We start from the raw sequence: 18949 nt of genomic DNA, 5'->3' as shown, positions 1-18949 counted from the left end.
TCTACAACTTTGGTTTTGGCCAAAAATTTATTTGAGCTATATTTTAGAAATTATTTTCAAAGCATATTTGTTTAAAATTTAAAAGATTGTTTAAAACCTCGAATACTATGGTTCATTTGACCTGTCATTTTATGTGCAAAATTTTATATACACATAAACACACAAACATACACATGCAACATTTCAAAGTCTACTATTTAATGATGCATGATTTGCTACTAATTACCCTAAATTGGCTATTTAAAATCATGGGCCGTCACAGCCACGCCGCCGTCCATGGCCCTGGTGGCCATGGCGTGGCTGTGCTGCGGGGCGGCTACTGTAGTTTTGTCAAATGAATTTGTTTCATTTCATGTGAACTTTAAAAATTTGTAATAATTCATAGAAAAATCGGAAAAATACAAACTCAATTGTTTTGGATTCCTTGTAACAAAATCTACAAGTTTCATTACATGCACTTTCTTATTTGAGCATTAGTTTTTGTTCTATATTAAATGCAAGTTTATTAGAGCTTTAATTAGATCTCTAGTTCTATACACTACATGGCAGCCATTTTTGGTCAGTGTGTTGCACGCTAGATTATTAGACTTGCGTAAAAGTTTCATGGACATTTGACATGCCTAGCTATCAGTTTAGTTAAAACTTGCTTTATGCCTTTTATTTTAGTTTTGTTTGTACATGCTGCTTAACTTTGTTTCATGAGCTAAAACTGTTACAGTACCTTTAAATTGGTGCCTAGTTGCTGTACAAAAAGTTTAGTAATTGTTTTTAGATAACTAGAACTTAGTACATCTGTCGAGAAAACTGAATCTTGTTAAATACAGCTATAACTTGCTATATTTATCATGCTCTGTATGTTCCTGTTTTAATTCTGAAAAAAAAATTACTGTAAGCTCATCTTAGGATAGCCAACACTCAGTTAAAAGTTTATTACCAGCACCTGCATAGTTTGGCCTGTGCAAGTCAATTTGTTTTCTTGCAGTGTCTGTGTAAAATGTTTTTCCTGCTTTTTCTACTTCTTGAAACTTACTGAATTTTTTTTACAGTAGGTTGTTAGCTAAGTTATGCTTGCTGTGTAAAAATTTCGTGACTAGAGGCTAAGTGTAACCTTACTTGGCTATTTATGCATATTTTAACTAGTATTTGTTGATTTGTTTGTCTTGTTTAAATAACTGGGTTTTGAAAACCACACCTAGTTCTTTTTATGAACTAAAACATGTTAGATTTTACTCAATAAACGGTTGCCCATTAAAACAGAGTTGATAATGTTGTACCACTTATCCTGAGTTGTTGGATTACAACTCTATAGTGTTTTAATCTTAACTTGTTATCATCATCCACTCATGCATGTACGAGATAGCACACCAATATAGTTGTATAAGGGATCATAATTAGCAATCTCAATACCAGCGTGTGTCGAGAAGTACAAGCATATGTCGAGCGCTCAGCGTAGGCTCTTGGTTTCCTTGCGACACCGTCAAGCATACTTCCAATGAGAAATCCCTTGTGGCACAGATAGATTGTGCATGGATAAGCATTACAAGACATAGGGATAGCAAGGAGGTGATCCAAAAACGGAGGCATAACATGAGAGCAACAGGGGTTAGTGGCCACAGACTGCAGGAAATAAGATTCTTGCTTAAGCTTCACATACAGCTTGCGTCCACCGATGAGATTACCTGATTACTGATCAACAGGGGATTCGGTCCGGTTGGACAGTAACATGAGATCAAGACCGCTAACCATTCAGGAACCTACGGGAACTATAAACGAAACAAGCAGAACACCTGGAACAAAACCGATGTACCCTCCAGAGACTTACCTGATAAAGCAATGACGTGATTTACAAAGGAACGATTTTGACGCTAAGGTAGAAAAGGAGATTAGCATTACACAAGATCATTCTTTACATGCAGTCAGGGACGCCTCCTGATGACGACGATGATTTTAAGAAACATCCGAACTCAATTCTTGCAAGACTCTTCGAGTAGAATGGATAATTGAATGATGTAAGATTTTCCGTTCACGGAGAAAAGGTCAAACAAAGCAAGGAATGATGCTGAGACAAGGTAATCAAGTCCTCGCAGCGCGGAGATCGCAACACGAAGAAAGCAAATGTCATTGAGATTCATCACAAGGCTCATGAATAACAAGTGAGGGTAAAACGGAAAGATGGTTTAGGAGGTGTTTTCGGAATATCCTTGCTCAGGATTATATTATCTGATGAATTGCATAAAACATGCTTCTTTATGCCAATACAATACAATGCCACCATGCCAAGGAATAAAGATAAAATGTTTCCCCATAGTGCAAATGCTTGATTGTAATGTTTTTTAATTATTTATTTCGGCTGAATTTCAAGAATGCATAACAATTCACAAAAAATGCAAAAAATGCAAAATAAATTTTGTTAGGTTTCTAAAATCGAGATCTTCAGAAGAAAAATACTTGTGCATAGGAAATGTCACTTTTGCCCCTGCTAAAAAATTCAGTTTGTGTTTAAGCTAGTTTATTTAATACTGATTGTTCTGTTGCTCTAAAAATTATGAAAAATTTGCAGTGGCTTACTCCTTGCATGTGTAGTACACTGGAAAATTTTCAGGTAAATGGTCTATGTGCATGTTTGTGGATCTATTGTTACTTGATTCTGACCAGGGAATCTGTCTCTCTGTTGGTTGCATAGCTAAATGATTGGCCCACCATGCTCCTGCAGGGCCGTGCAGCTGTTGAGTCGCATACTGAGTCTTCTGAATATCCGTACATGGGATAAGACTCAATTTCTGCTCAATGGTACGCAACCAATACTCTGCATCCAATGGATCTTCTGCTGTTCGAAACACTGGTGGCTGAGTTTCCAGAAAGCCTATGTTTGGATCACGATGACTATGCAATTAAGCATTCTGCACCAGTAGTTGGAGTAAACGAGTATGCTCGGCAATGGTATCAACCACTGTAGATGAAGTTTGTTGTCCAGAGCCACTAGGATCATTACTGGTTTGCTCCATCTGCACAACACCCAATTTCTTATCAGCCATCCAGTATTATGAAATCCAATCAAGTAACTGTAACAACTCAACTAAATCCATAAAGTACATACAACTCATATATAAATAAACTTTGATCCTGATATAATCCTTGAAATAGATTCACAACTTATTTCTCTTCAAGTGTCTTTCATTCCAGTTCACCAAGATAAGTGACAATAAAAGGAACCAATAGCTTACAACTTCAACATTGTTGCCAATCCAAAAATTTGATAACAACCCGATCAAGCTGGCCAAGCGGTCAGACCGATTAAAAGAAGCGGTCTAACCGGCCTGGGCGCTGTGGTCAATCAGACATGGGCCAACTGGTCTGACCGGGGGTCCTCACCGGTCGGAGCGGTTACAGGCAGTGGCATATTTTTCCAAAGGTTCAACGACATATGCCCAACAGTTACGAATAAAACTTTTTATAGAGCAAAAACTGATATGATGCATACTCGCCCTACGTCATCCTCCCCAACAACAAATTTGCCAACTAGTTTTAGGGCAACATACGCGGACATTTGGTGGCATACATACGTACTCTCCCTATTATACTTCTAGTCGGTTTCTACTCGCCTTAATCTACGCAATCGTCTGTTAGTGTACCTGCAACAATTCAGATATAAATATCCACGACTGGACCCTTCGTGCCAGCACACACGAACGGCCCCCATGTGTCCTACACCACATGGGTAACGCATATGCAGTTGCCCACATATTCACACATACATCACCACCCACTATAGAGATGGCACTCATGCGTTCAACGCTGCATGGACAGCGCTTCATATGTTACGTAGGTATCATATTCACTTCCTGTACAAATCGCCTTACGGGATAACCAAGGGTACACATGTCCCAAAGTACACGGTTATGACCAACTGCATAACGAGTCTTCACCTCGTAACATTGCCTTACGAGATGGCCGTGATTACAATCACACGGTGGGAAGTCCGCACTCCATATCAGGCGGCAGATAGCGACAGGCTCGTTTGAATTGAGCCTTATCACCTCCTCGTATGCTCATCATACGGGACCCGCGCACATATGAAACACGTGGGCTATTCTAAGGACTATCAAGAATGCTTACCTTGCTTACCTTAGCGTAGGTGCGTCGTTACAATATTAAATAAGGGTTGTGCAAGAAAGTAAGACTTAACAAAAACGTAATGTGCTGGAAGTTAGTTACTGTTATAGAGCCACCTGCTAACACCACTATAAACATAGGGCTTACGAACTAACTTCTCCTAATTCCTTAAGCGGAAAGAAACGTATTTTGCGGAAACTCATTTTTATGTTTTGAAAACACCAAAAATAATTATGCCAGTATCATCCCTGATGCGTTTCGGCTCTGATACTTGGTATGAGTATCCTATTAAGCCCTGGGCCGGGGTGTCACATGCTCACCCCCTTAAGAGACCGACGTCCTCGTCGGTCAATCCCAAGCCAGGAACATCCTCTCTTGGTTACGTCTCGTACGTCCAGTGCCAGCAGCCCATGTGCCACGTCCGTGCGTCTAGTGCCAATGGTCCCTGTGCCACGTCCGTGCGTCCAGTGCCAACGGCGCATCCCAGATGACCGCACACTGACCCGCCACGCGCCCGTGCACATGCCGGTGGCATCTGCGCCCCCACGCGCCCGTGCTCATGCCTCCGCACTTACGCTCGTACGTGCCCGTGAAACCGCGAGAGAATCGATCCGATTTAACCTTGCAAGGTGGACCTACATGTTCACCATTTCTTTTTTCATAGAATTGCAAGTATTTCATTACGGAGGCGGGGGAAACAAAGGTACATGTAGAGGAGCCGGTTTTACCGGTGGTTTAAGCAGGAAAACAAGCGACCGGAAACCTAGAACGAGAAGTACACTGACATTTTCAAAGAGGAAGACAAGGAAACCAGAATAGGGGACAGAACAAAATGCCTGTAGCTGCAAATAATTAAAATCAGCGCGCACCAGACAAGTAACAGCAGCAAGTAAAATCATGTTGTAGCAGATGAAAATATGTTACTAACTGGAGTATTACTAGTGGTTTCCTCTGCAGGATGCTAATACTTTCTCAAATCTCAATTGATAGCATCCAATCCAAGCCACTTGGCTTAGGCCCTGTTTAGATTTTTATCCGTAAACGCAAAAAAAAACATCCCATCGAATGTTTTGATACATGCATGAAGTACTAAATGAAGTCTATTTACAAAACCTTTTGCATGGATGGGCTGTAAATCGCGAGACGAATCTAATGAGCCTACTTAATCCATGATTTGCAACAGTGATGCTACAATAACCATCCACTAATTATAGATTAATTATGGATTAATTAGTATCATTAGATTCATCTCGCGATTTACAACTCATCTGTGCAAAAAGTTTTGTAAATATACTTCATTTAGTACTTCAAATTAGTAAAATTTCATCGCAAAAAAATTTTGCGCTCTATCTAAACACAGCCTTACAGAGTTTGAAAGAACAGACCCCCCAAAAAATGATTGAGGACTGCCTGAAGTTGAGAGCTCTCCTAGACCTTTTTTTTTTTTGCGGGTAAGGTAGCCTAGACTTAAGGCAACCAACTGCTTGATTTAAGATATGTGGGTAGCGTTAAGGAGGTGGACAGTAAAACATTATTTCTGTACAATAGCAAATACCGTCTCCTCATTATGAGAGCTGTACTCTGTTGTTCGCCGTTGTGGTTGTCCATTTCGGACTTGTTTAGATCATTTTACATTTTGTATTTTTAGAAGGGAATTTTCTAATATTTGAAGTATTAAATGTAGACTAATCACAAAATTAATTACAGATCTCGTCTGTAAACTACGAGAAGAATCTAATAAGCCTAATTAACTCATCATTAGAGCATGTTTACTGTAGCATTATTGTAGCAATTTAGTGTCTAATCACGTCCTAATTAGACTCATTAGATTCGTCTCGCGATTTACAATCCATTTGTGTAATGCGATTTATTTCTCGATTACATTTAGTACACCATACAAGTAATTTATAAAAATTTTGCATTTTGTATTTTGGATCTAAATAGGGCCTTTCATATGTTTGTAGAGCTGGGTTGCAAGGCTGCCTGCAATGCATGCAATGCAATGATCATAGCTTGCAGCAACCGATGACCACAAGCACAAGCATTTATTGTGACGTTTCCAAAGACAAAACGACTTCGCGGGCGGAGGACGAGATGTGGGCATTTTTTGTGACGTTTCCAAAGAAAGAAAACTGCGCATGTATGTACTTGTAAGTACTAATGTGAGATTGATTAGTACCACAATATGAGCTTTCCAAAGAAGGGAAATTCCATCAACAAGGTTATAGAAAAAAATCACTTTTACCACACAAAATGAGCAAACCTAAGAATATATATATCCTGATTGATATGGCCATATGGGATACTAATTTGGTTGTTGTTAAGGTTAAGATAGTTGAACTTAGACCAAACCTAGTAGTTTACTATTTTTTAGGATAGCACGTGGTTATCACACTATTCGTTGTCCCTCTCTCGTTTTTCTTTGGTATAATAAACAAGAACATAAATTACAAATGTGTAATTCATGCTGCCTGTTGCGGTGCCGCCACTGTGGCCTAGGCCCTGGTTACTCCAGTAGCACAAACTTTGACTAATTAATTAGATGTACTAAATAAAGGTAGTTTGTAAAACTAACTCCACAACCCCTCTGCGCTACTTCGCGAGACGAACCTATTGAGGCATTTGAATGCATGATTAGAGGTTGGTTACTGTAGTATCACTGTAGCCAATCATCGATTAATTACCGTCATTAGATTCGTCGTGAAAAGTTACACGCATCTGTAAAAAAGTTTTGCAAATAAACTTCATTTAGTGCTTCAGGCAAGATTCTTTTTTGTGCTAGTTGTGTTAGTGTCATCCAAACAGAACCCCAGTGGTCGCATTATCAAGTCAAACAGCAAATTTTAATACGCAAAAAAAAATCATTCGACGGATCCCTCCCAAATCTGCCCACTTGATCCCTCTGCTCCCTGCATGCGTGTTCAAACCAAGGACCAGTCCATCTCCATCCGCTTCCGTCTCCCTTGTCCAAATTTATTTCTTGGCACCTCGGATCAGCATATTCCATCTCCCTCCCCCCGCCCCGCCCCCCCGTCTCCCCCGCACGCTTTGACCCATCTCCAAGCGCACGATCGGACACGCGATCCCATTCCCGTTCTCTCGCCCAGTTCCAGTGCTACCTCCTGGAAGCCGCGCCGCCAAGCCGCCAAGGAGCAGAGCACGCAACAGAGGGAGCCGGGAAGGAATGGGGCGGCACGGCGTGGCCCGGATCGGCGCCGCGGGGGCGCCCGCCTGGGCCGCCCTCCTCCTGCCGCCGCTGCTGCTCCTGCTGCTTGCGGGCGCCCGCGCCGGCCAGACCAGCGAGTACCGGCGCCACCTCGGCTCCGCCGTCGACATGCCGCTCGACGCCGACGTCTTCCGCCCGCCGCCCGGCCACAATGCGCCCGAGCAGGTACGCCTCCGGCTAGGATGGCACCGTGTGCCACGGCCTGCGGTACGGTCGTCACGGCTCCTTTTTTTTAACAATCCCACAAGCCCCTCGCGCTACACGATTCGTATCCTCCGTTCTGGGATGCTGCCGGCGACCGGCGTCCGGTAGCGCGCGGTTCTCCTGGTCAGTGGTGGTCACTGCGACGTGCGCGAGTCGCCGGAGTTCCATGCTTTCTGCCTGCGGCATTTCTTCCAGGGATCTGCGCTTTGTTTGTCACGGCGTGCTTGATTACCTTCTGCGGTTGTCGTTAACGCCGAGGACTGATTGCATTTAGTATGCTTCTAGTTCCGCGCTCAGTGCTAGGCCGGCGGCTTGATATTTTTTACATGCTCAGCCTTGTGATGTGTACCTAGGGCGAGACAAGAAAATTGACTTCCAATACATGTGCAGTTGATTACTTTTACTTCCTTTGGAACTTTCCACCGATTAGTCACACTATATATTGCCATTTTCAAAAGATATGCCTCTTTAATGGATTTGCATGATTTGCCGGCATATGCTACTGTCGGTTATTCTACTGAAAAGCCGATTGAGTTAATTTATGAACCATATTAGAATGTTTCTCAGAACACATAGATCATGGCAGGTAGCAGATATCCAATTTTGCTATAGTAACGTAACAGCCTTCATCATTATATAAACGATAATCACTGAGTTCTGTTTTTCCTATCTTCTTACTTGTGCGTTTACAAAGGCTTCTTTCTTCTATCTTCCTTCCAATTCCTTAGGTTTTCTCATACTGTCAGAAGAAAATAAATAGGTGGGATAAATAATTAGATGGCAATTTGTGTGTTAGTGTTTGCCTATGCTATGTTCTTGGCACATTTTGACAGCCTACTTAATATCATTATTACGAAGTTATAGGTTTACAGTACATCTATTCATTTCAGTGCTTCTTATATACATTTTACGCTTTCCAAGCTACTTTCGACCCGGACTTAACCCCAGGCCACAAATTAAACATAAAGAGCTCAGTGCTCCTGAGTTAGAATTACTGCTTCCGTACCACCTTTTTGCTAATTGTTTTGCTTTAGTCGTTCTTAAAGTTATCAGCAACTCTTAGAATAGTCATGCATCATATATCTGTGTTTGACCGTTACTTACGAACTGTAGGGCACCTTTTAGGTCCTTTGTTCTTACTTTTGTCCTAACCTTTTTGTTCTTATTACTTTATCTTACTCCACCGAATTAAATACTATGGTACCTTTTTCCATGAGGTTCATGTCCATTTCTTTTTTGCTATGCTGTTGTGATCACATACAGTTAGTGCGGGTATCTTCCACTCTGATTCTGATTGATTTCGTGCTCTGAAAAGGTTCACATCACACAAGGGAACCATGATGGCACAGCCATGATAATCTCATGGGTGACAACAAGTGAGCCTGGCTCGAGCACTGTGGTGTACGGGACTTCAGAGGACAACCTCAACTATACTGCAAACGGAAAGCACAGTCAGTATACGTTCTACAACTATACCTCAGGATACATTCATCATTGCACAATAAAAAAGCTGGAGGTAACCGGCTCATCGAAATTCTTATAGGATGTTTCCTTGTTTTTCCCCCTTATATGGAAGCCTGAATACTTATCTTTGTTGCAGTTTGACACAAAGTATTACTATGCTGTTGGAATTGGACAAACAGTGAGGAAGTTTTGGTTCATGACCCCTCCAAAAAGTGGCCCAGATGTTCCATATACATTTGGTCTTATAGGTATTTCCTAATATTCTCAGGCTATAGCTTATTGATCATCTCACGGAGCACAATACACGCATATCTGCTAGTTTGATGTTAGAGCTCAAATCCTTCGTATCAGAATGATTTCTGACACAAACTATTTCAAATTTATTCAGGTGACCTCGGTCAGAGCTTCGACTCAAATGTTACGCTTGCTCATTATGAGTCCAATTCAAAAGCGCAGGCGGTGCTATTTGTTGGAGATCTGTCATATGCAGATAACTACCCATATCATGATAATGTGAGGTGGGATACGTGGGCTAGATTTGTGGAGAGGAATGTCGCGTACCAGCCATGGATCTGGACAGCTGGAAATCACGAGATAGATTTTGCTCCTGAACTTGTAAGTTAGACATTAGTAGTCTGGCATCGACTTCTGTTCAGTAGATGCTTTTACAATTTCAAAACGAGACATTTTAGTGGAGCTATGTTATGTCCATTCAGAAGTTCATTCAGCTGCAAATTTGCAGGGTGAAACAAAGCCATTCAAGCCATACAGCAACAGGTACCCCACACCTTACAAGGCTTCTGGTAGCACGGCACCTTACTGGTATTCCATCAAGAGGGCCTCTGCTTACATTATTGTCTTGGCATCATATTCATCATATGGTACGGTTATGTTCCGCTGATGCTATGTTAGTTATTTATGGCATGAATAGAACCGCAATTAAAAGTGACACTATGCTAGTGAATAGTGATTATTTGATGTAAAGATAGGCTTCATTTTGATCATTGTGGCAGTATGCACATATATATGTGCTGGTTCCTTAGTAACTAGAAAAATTAGGGCGATTTGTCTTTAAAATGCTATTGTTCCTTTTCCAGGAAAATACACTCCTCAATACAAGTGGCTTGAAGCTGAGTTTCCCAAGGTCAACAGGAGTGAAACACCATGGTTGATCGTCCTCATGCACGCACCATGGTACAATAGCTACAACTATCACTACATGGAAGGTGAAACCATGAGGGTGATGTATGAGCCGTGGTTCGTCAAGTACAAAGTTGATCTCGTGTTTGCAGGACATGTGCATGCCTATGAGCGGACAGTAAGCAGCTACCCTCAAATCCCTTTATCTGCAAAATAATTAAGTACTAACCACAGGGAAGAATTCGTTAGTATAGCTCTCTCTTAGAGTACGCATTTCTAGTTCAAGAAAACTAATCAGATGAATTTCCTTTATTTTTTGCACTCGTCTGTGACCTTGTGCCTCCTATGTCTGCATTTTTCTTCCTCCCCTTTCAGTTACCACTTGTCTGTATCCAGCAAAAGCTGTTTTCAGTTCATTGTGCATGGTTTCAGTACTCTGCTTAGAGCAATATCAAAATCCCGACTTTCTGAATTCTGACACGGGATACCGTTCACTGATTGCAGCACAGGATATCAAATGTGGCATACAACGTTGTGAATGGCCTGTGCACTCCAGTTCCTGATCAATCTGCTCCAGTCTACATCACTATTGGCGACGGAGGGAACCAGGAGGGACTCGCCACCAAGTAAGAGACACTGCCCCCATTTCCACCTCCTGAGCTCTGAGAAGACGGGCCTGTTTGTTTGCATTCGCTCACTTCCTGAATCCTGACCAAACAATTCGTGTTCCAAACAATTCGCAGCATGTCGCAGCCGCAGCCGAGGTACTCGGCCTTCAGGGAGGCGAGCTTCGGGCACGCCATCCTGGACATCAAGAACCGGACGCACGCGTATTACACGTGGCACCGCAACCAGGACGGCAGCGCGGTGGCCGCCGACGCCATGTGGTTCACCAACCGCTACTGGGAGCCGACGGACGACTCCGCTGCCTCCTCCGAGTGAGGACGACGCGCCGCCGTCCTCGTGGCTCCTCACGATCAATAAGCAAAGCATCCCCTCCGTTGGAAGAAGATCGAAGAAGGAAAAAAAACATGTGATTGTGTACATAAGAGGATTTCACGTGCATCGCACTGGTTGTCTATCGCGACGATGTGAATACACTGTTGTATTGTGGACATGCGGATGCGGACCGACAAGCTGCGTTTACTAGTGTATAATACCCTGATTTATACTCCAGTTCCAAATTATTAGTGATTTTAGTTTTTCTGGGTGAATAGTATTTGTTATGCATTTAGATCTATGTTATATGTGCACAGCAAAATTTACGCATCTAGTAAAATTAAAATGATTAATAATCTTTCGGATTTCATCTCTAGCCTACCCCAACTTACTTGGGGAAAAATACTATGTTGTTGTTGTTGTAATAATTTGGGATGAAAGGAGGTGCTCTCTATTTCTGCACGTGAGATACTTACAGTCTGTTCGAATTGCTAAAGTTGGAAGCTAAACTTTAGCATCTACTAGCACTTATATACACTTGCTAAAATTTTTAAATTTTAGCTACAGTTTAGTCCATCCTATTAGCACTCCTGTTTGGATAGAATTTATATCTATATTCATAGCTATTTCTAAAGTATGTAACGTTTCTATCTAAATTTTTGGTTTTGTCCGCTTGCATCGTTAACATGAGGGTCTTAGTCCATCCAGTACGTGAGTTGGACTAACGTATCCGATTCTTATACCAACTTTATTCGTACTAACACACTGATATATTAATAATATTAAACTCTAGCACTTTGAAAATTTTGTACTTGATCTAAATACCCCTGGTGTGTGTGTACGCGCGTGCGCACACAGACTTAAAATTTTTCTAAAGTAGAGACATAGAGTTGACAATGGGCTAGCCCAAATTAACACAAGGTGATTCGGTTTGCTGAATTGCGGATTGATCCGGCACTGAACGTGTCTAGTAGTCCGTTCAAAAAAAAAAAGAACGTGCCTAGTAGTACGGTTGCAATGCAGCGTGGCAGCATCGAAGTTCAGACCCAAACCAAACGATCCAAACTCCAGCGTGCGCACGGGGTACTATTATAACGGATGGTATCTCCTGAAGCAGCACTTTTGTTTTTAGCACTACAAAATCAGCATAGAAGAGAAAAAATCATTACATTTTTATCACTTTCACTCATGTGGCTGCCAGCAAATCACTGCAGCTCAGCTCCAAATCAGCAGAAGCCCCGCGGGGTGTAGCTAATTTACGGTTAACCGTAGGGAAGGGATTCCTACGGACCAAATTTTTTTTCCATTTTTAGTAACTTTTTTGTCGTTTTTTGAAAAAAATTTGAAAAAAAGATAGAAAAAATTTTTCAAGGAAAATTTTAGAGAGACAAAAAAAAAAAGAAAAAAATTGATGAGAAAAAAATGAAAGAGAAAGTCTTACGAAATAAATTTAAAAAAATTGAAGAGAAAAATTTTTACATCCAAAATAAAAAAATCTCGGGTAAAAAAAATTTGTTAAAATTTTTGAATAAAAAAAATAAAAGAAAAAAAACTACCTGGAACTCGCCGCCTCCTCCGCCGGGGCCGAGCGCCGCGCCTCCCCGGTGCCGGCCCCGCCGCGTCGCCGCGCCTCCCCGTCGCGCCGGCCCGCCACGCCTCCCTGCCGCCGGCGCAGTCGCACCGCCCCGCCGCGCCGCCGCGCCTCCCCGTCGCGCCGGCCCGCCACGCCTCCCTACCGCCGGCGCAGTCGCGCCGCCCCGCCGCGCCGCCTCGCCTCCCCGCCGCACCGGCCCGCCACGCCTCCCAGCCGTCGGCGCAGTCGCGTCGCGCCGCCTCCGCCCAGCCCGCCCTGCCTCCCCGCCGCCGGCCGCCCGCCATGGAGCACTGGAAGGGGAGGAGGAAGGGTAAAGCGCCATGGAGCACTGGGAGGAGGAAGGGTAAAGGGGGACGGGAGAGAGAAAGGGGAAGGGGGAAGGAAAAAACATAAACGAGATATGTCTCTGTCTGCTGGAGGGTGTGGATCGACCGTGATTGGAGACTCACGGTCAACCTGAAATTCAGCATCTCGAGCCCCGCGCCCGTCCCGGACCCGATTCGTCCGGCACGCGCGTCCGGACCCAACCCACTCCACTCTGTTTTCCCCACTCCTCTGCTTTGCAACCTTCCCCCGTAGCACCGCCGCTGCCGGTGCAACGTCATCCTTGCCGGCTCCACCTCGTGGGCGCTCAGCCCCAGGCTCTTGCACACCGCCTCGATCGCCGTCGACCCGCCAGTCTTGAAGCCGATCTTGGGGCCCTCCATCTTGGCTTGCAGACCCGCAGCGCCGCCGCCGCCGTCGCCAGTTCCCTCTGCTCGCCGCGGCCGTGGGCGGCCCTATCTGCTGCCGCTCGGCTACTCTGCTCCGGCCTCCGGCCACCTCCCCTCTGCTCTAGCTCCCACCATGTGCGCCCCTTAGCTGAAGCTGTTGTCCCTAGTGTGGAAGCATCAAGGTGGATGCAGATGAAGGGAACTTCCAATTCAGATTCTAGGGAGATCGATCCAGCAATGAAACTTGCAATTCGTTTGCCACGAAGCTCGATTCGCTGCCCAATTTTTTTCTCAACATCCAAATTTCTCATTGAGAACAAACGGATCACGGGGACTGCAATTTACCTATTCCCGGATGAACCGGTCGATCTCGTCATCATGCTGCTTCACCTGCGCGGCAAGCTCGTCGGAGATGGAGGCGAACAGGGATTGCGACGACGAGTGGCACAAGACATTCATCATCTGTTTGCTCGTCTCCTGCTTGACCTGCGCGGCAAGCTCATCTCCTCCTGCTGTTGTTGCTGCTGCTCGTCGAATGCTAGGCGGAGGCCAGTTGACACGAGCGCGAGCGCCGCTGGGGACGGGGACGACCAGACCAAGGCGGACAGGCGTGACCGCGGCGTGCGGCGGCGCAGCGGGGGACCCGCCTGCGACGAGCCGCGGCGGCATTCCGGTGATGGCGGCGCTATTCGAGGGCGTGGGCCACGCGGCCACAGACGACGAGGTGTCGCGCGCGTGTGTGTCAATCCGATCTATGGATAAGGCACCGCCGGGAGCAATGCAGGAGAGCGACCGCGGCGGCGCTGCAGGAGACCCGGGGGAGTGCGTCGCCGGAGCAGAGGAGAGTTTCGAAGAGCCATTGATGACATGGATCCCAGCTGGAAGGATAAGGTGGCATTCACGCAAATAAATGTGGTAAAACTGTATTGTTTTTTTTCCTTCTGTTTTTCGTATTGCCAAATCTAAAAGTGTCATCTGATAAGATACTATCCGCGTTACTGTATAATGATAAAAAATTAAATACGTCTGCGCACGGACACAACGAGACCAAAGCCGAGTTTGGTTTGTGCGCACAAACTTTGATTATTAATTACTATTATTAAATTAAGACAGTTTGCAAAAATAATTTCACAATTTTTGTGCTATTTTGCGAGATGAATTTAATGAGACATTTGATCGTATGATTAGAGGTTAGTTACTGTAATATTACTGTAGCCAATCATCAATTAATTACTGTTATTAGATTCGTCGCAAAAAATTACATAAATTTCTATAAAAATTTTATAAATAAATTTTATTTAGTACTTAATGCATTGAATCGAAGATTCTCTTGCGCTACCCGTGCTACTGGTAACCTAGCACTCTTGCCAGCTCACCGCCCGTACGACCGAGATCCAAAGTTCCAAGACCCCGCGCCTCATCCCCGATCTCTCCCCGCGCGAACGGCGCGCCACGCGGTCGGCGAGACGGAGGGGATGGCCGCCCCCGCCGACTCCGCCTCCCCGGAGTGCCCCGCCGCCCCCTCCATGCCCACGGACCCGGACTTCCTCAGCTGCGTCCTCCAGCCCCCGGCCCCTTCCTCCTCCCGCCCCGACGCCGACTACACCGCCCTCCGCCGCCTGCTCCTCCGCCGCAAGCCGCCCTCCGCCCTCCAGCACCGCATGGTACGCAGGCATCCCCTCCTCTCTGCTCCCCCCGCTCGTAGATCCCCTCGCAGCCTCGCTGGTATCGCATTTAGCTTTGGGGAATGGACGGATCGAATTCATTGGTGGTCGGGGGTGCTTTTGCTGCGCGCAGGACTGGTGGTGCAACGGCAAGGGCTACGTCGCCTACCGCAACTTCCTCCTCCGGCGCATCGACGGCGGCAGCGCCCACAGTACGCCCAGCAACAGGTTGGTGCCCCCCTCCCGCCGCGTCTCGTCTCGTCACCTGCCCGGCCCTGCCGCTGCCTGTACCTAACAAAATTAGGACAATGTTGATGTGCTCCTGAGGCGTCCTTCAATTGCCTTTATTAGCTTGTGTCCATACTTGTTCACTACTAGTAGTATTTTGCTCTCAAGCATAATCCTTCGAACATTTGTGATCCGAAAGTTAATAAGGTGGAATCTAACAACGTTGTTGTTTTTGCAATTGACCAGTGGAAGGTGGGCTGCCTCTCCTGGCCCTGCACTCTCCGAGGCAGACAGCTGGAGTTCTCTCCGGGTAAGTGCCATAAAATCTTTTCTCTTTGTTTTTCCTCATATCGTACTGTTAGGTTGTTCACCAAGTGGTTCGTAGATGATTTCATGCAAGAGATGCCTAGACATGCTGCTTTGAGTTCTGATATAACATGTTTAATGCAGGACTTGAGAACTAATAACAGTGGTTTAAGCCGCACTGTAAGCATCAGTTCAAAGCAGAGTGATACTGAGCGCCATGTTAGATTCGCTGAGCCTGCATACTCATTTGTTGGAATGCATTGCATTTTTGACAGCTGCAAAACCTCAGGTTATTTCTTATGGCTATGCTATGCTTTTCTCTTCTTTCAGTGACCAGGTGTTCTTATCTGATTGATCGGAATTCTCATTTAGGAATGTTTTTGCTCTTGGCAGTTACGATATTGAAATTTGGTCGCGCAAGTTCTGATCTGCTTGCGTATGGTGCGGCAGATGGCAGTCTAACGGTTTGCCAAGTTTCTGAGCCACCATCTGTTCTTCAAAAATTGATAGGGCACTCTAAAAATATCACAGGTTAGATTGCACACATTTTTTCTAGTAAAGCTATTCTCTTGTATTTACCTTCATTCACCAAAGAGAAAGTTTAACTCTTGCTACACATGCCCAAATATTTCCCTCCCATTTCACAAAATCTGTTCAGTCGATGTTGATCTCCCATTTTTAATAATATCTGCTATTAATGTCACAAGGAAACCTGTATTGCTGAGCATATAAATTTGTTTACAAAAGTAATACATATACTAACTGAATTTTTGGTTTTGCCGTAGCTAGAAAAGGTACAAAGTACGAAAGAATATCTACTATATCAATGTAAAAATGGATCACATTGTGTATCAGTTTCCTATCTATTCCTGCATTATGAATCCTGTGTCTTTTGATTTTCAAATTCTAACCACATTACAGATTTTGATTTTTCATCTAATAACCAGTACATTGCTTCATGCTCCCTGGATAAAACTGTGCGAGTATGGGAAATCTCTAAAGGCACGTGCATTAGGGTTGTATATGGAGTTACTTCCCAGCTATGCATCTGCTTTCATCCTGTAAGTCCCAACTTAGCACAATGCATAACTGTTTGTCCCTTTTACTTATTTCACTAGTGCTACCTTTCTATATCTCTGCTGCAAATATTTCTTTGTGTGGGAATCATCATGAATTATTTACAGTATCATATTATCTTTACCATGCTTCAACCTCTTTGTTGCAGGTGAACAATAACTTGCTTTTAGTTGGCAACTCAAACAAGGAAATCAATGTAAACTTCCTCACCTTTTGCTCCCAAAGTCCAACAATTTATTTACTGTTATTCACTTTCTGATAGGCTGCTTGCAGCTTGGTCCTCTGATCTGCCATTTCTTTCGATATAGATGGTGTACCCTAGTACCCTACTATGTAACTGATTAGCTAATATCATGTAAACATCTTTAATTACCAGCACTTTGCCCTTGCATTCCAGTTGTTTTTACCCACATTGTGATCCATTTATCTTTGTGACTAGCTAGGCAATAAATTTTAGCACTGGGAGAGTAATCAGCAAACTTAACTTTGATGATGCGGTTACAGCTTTGGATATTGATCACACTGGGCAGCTTATTTTCGCTGGTGATGCCCAGGTATCAAATAATTGAACTTGTCAGCTATTGACATGATATATGACGTTCATATTTTTTAAATGGTGCTTGAAACATGCAGGGTTACATATATACTGTTAGTGTGAATTCACATACAGGGTCACTCTCTAGAACTCACAAGAACAAGAGCAGTAAGAGCAAATCTCCTATTACAACAATCCAGTATCGCACCTTTTCTCTGGTAGCACGTTGTCCAGTACTTCTTTCTTGTGCTCAAGATGGATACCTGTCTTTCTTCAGGTGTGTTAACTTTGTAAGTCTATTATGTGGCAGACTTTACTTTATATAACCATTTGTACTGCTGAATTTCAGTATTGCAACAGATGCTAAAGGATACTTGACTCTCATATCTTCTTTAAAACTGGCCTCACGGGTGCAGACTATCCGTGCTTCCTTCTGTCCATTTCTTTCCCTTGAGAAAGGAGAGTTCATAGGTGAGTGGGAATCAAAACTTATTCGATTGTTTGTAGCTATTAGCTGCTGGTTACCTAAAACATTGGTGACACAGTCTCTTATTTCTATATTCTTCCTGCGGCCAGCACCCGAGTGCTGGCACACTTTCTTTTGCACTGCTTATCATCATTTTTTGCTACTTTTTTAGTGAATGTGCAGGAGAAATCCGTGTCATTATATTAAAAAAATAGGGTCCAATGACAGTGCTGTTGTAATGGCAAAGGTTACAACCTTGATTGTATTTCAGCACGAAGACAATCCCTTGTGACACTATTCTAAGTTTTCCTGAACAAATGTTAATCAATTTGTTTAGAATGTCAGATTAAATTTACAGGAAATAAATTATGTTTATCTTTTAAGAATAAGTGTATCTGGTTTTGTGGTTTTGAAAAGATTGTTAGTGACACATTTTCTTCTGAACATGAAGTTACTGGCAGCGAGGATGCAAATGTTTACTTCTATGATTTGGCACGCCCAAAGAACTCGTGTGTGAATAAACTACAGGTATGTGCCGTGCTTAATCTATTTGCCAACATATTAATCTTTTACATAGCATCATTGAGACACTAACGAGACCATTTGTACTCCTGAAGGGACATGGCTCTCCAGTAATTGGAGTTGCCTGGAACCATGGGGAAAATTTGCTGGCCTCATCTGATTCAGATGGTACAGTTATTGTATGGAAGCGGGCGAAAACTAATTAGAGTTAATTAGAGTGACTCCACAGCACGGAGGATGCTTTTGTGCTGCAAGTGTTGATTCAACTGCATGATTCAAACGAAGGCATTTTTTTGTACATTGTACGTTCAACCCATTGTTTGTAACATAAACACGCAAGGCTAGGGAAAAGAAGATCAACCGGCCTTGGTTGTATTTACAGAAGTATAGATCTCCCGGTAGAGTGTAAAGCTTTTGTCACGGTATATCCTGTATCATTTGATTTAGGACTGTGCGTTTGTATCACTAATTATTAATGATTTTACCCCCCCCCCCCCATATATTACACATGTGGATCGTATACAGTATACTTACTGTCACAGGCTTTTCAATTCGCTGTAAAAACTGAGCGTCTGACTTTGTCGATACAGCGGTGTGAGGAGTCGATTGGGCGTGCAGTCTGCAGCACCTACAAGGCTACGAATCGGATGATGAAGATGCAATACCATGTGAATTCTCCGAGAACTGTTTTACTCCCGCAACTATGCGGCAGCGCTACATGTGCGTAGCATGTTTAGTATATTCACTAACAAAATTTC

The 18949-nt window shown here is 43.8% G+C and overlaps 2 protein-coding genes across 2 annotated transcripts; both read left to right on the top strand.

Annotated features, from left to right (window-relative positions):
* The first annotated feature begins 7196 nt into the window (after positions 1–7196).
* On the top strand, positions 7197–11366 carry LOC120674322 (purple acid phosphatase 2-like). Its single transcript, XM_039955494.1, has 8 exons — positions 7197–7504; positions 8859–9059; positions 9144–9255; positions 9396–9622; positions 9750–9888; positions 10105–10325; positions 10652–10773; positions 10891–11366. Exons 1-8 carry the CDS (start codon positions 7298–7300, stop codon positions 11087–11089), a joined length of 1428 nt encoding a protein of 475 aa, XP_039811428.1. The 5' UTR covers positions 7197–7297; the 3' UTR covers positions 11090–11366.
* A 1922-nt stretch (positions 11367–13288) lies between these two features.
* On the top strand, positions 13289–18686 carry LOC120674253 (WD repeat-containing protein 13-like). The gene is made up of 12 exons (XM_039955401.1): positions 13289–15057; positions 15191–15285; positions 15532–15595; positions 15736–15880; positions 15985–16122; positions 16513–16652; positions 16817–16864; positions 17112–17222; positions 17302–17480; positions 17553–17674; positions 18121–18197; positions 18287–18686. Exons 1-12 carry the CDS (start codon positions 14869–14871, stop codon positions 18395–18397), a joined length of 1419 nt encoding a protein of 472 aa, XP_039811335.1. The 5' UTR covers positions 13289–14868; the 3' UTR covers positions 18398–18686.
* Positions 18687–18949: the final 263 nt, after the last annotated feature.

The sequence above is a fragment of the Panicum virgatum genome, chromosome 5N (assembly GCF_016808335.1).
Source record: "Panicum virgatum strain AP13 chromosome 5N, P.virgatum_v5, whole genome shotgun sequence".
Taxonomy (NCBI): Eukaryota; Viridiplantae; Streptophyta; class Magnoliopsida; order Poales; family Poaceae; genus Panicum; species Panicum virgatum.
Note: the sequence above shows the minus strand (reverse complement) of the source record. Positions and strands in the feature narration are given on the sequence as shown.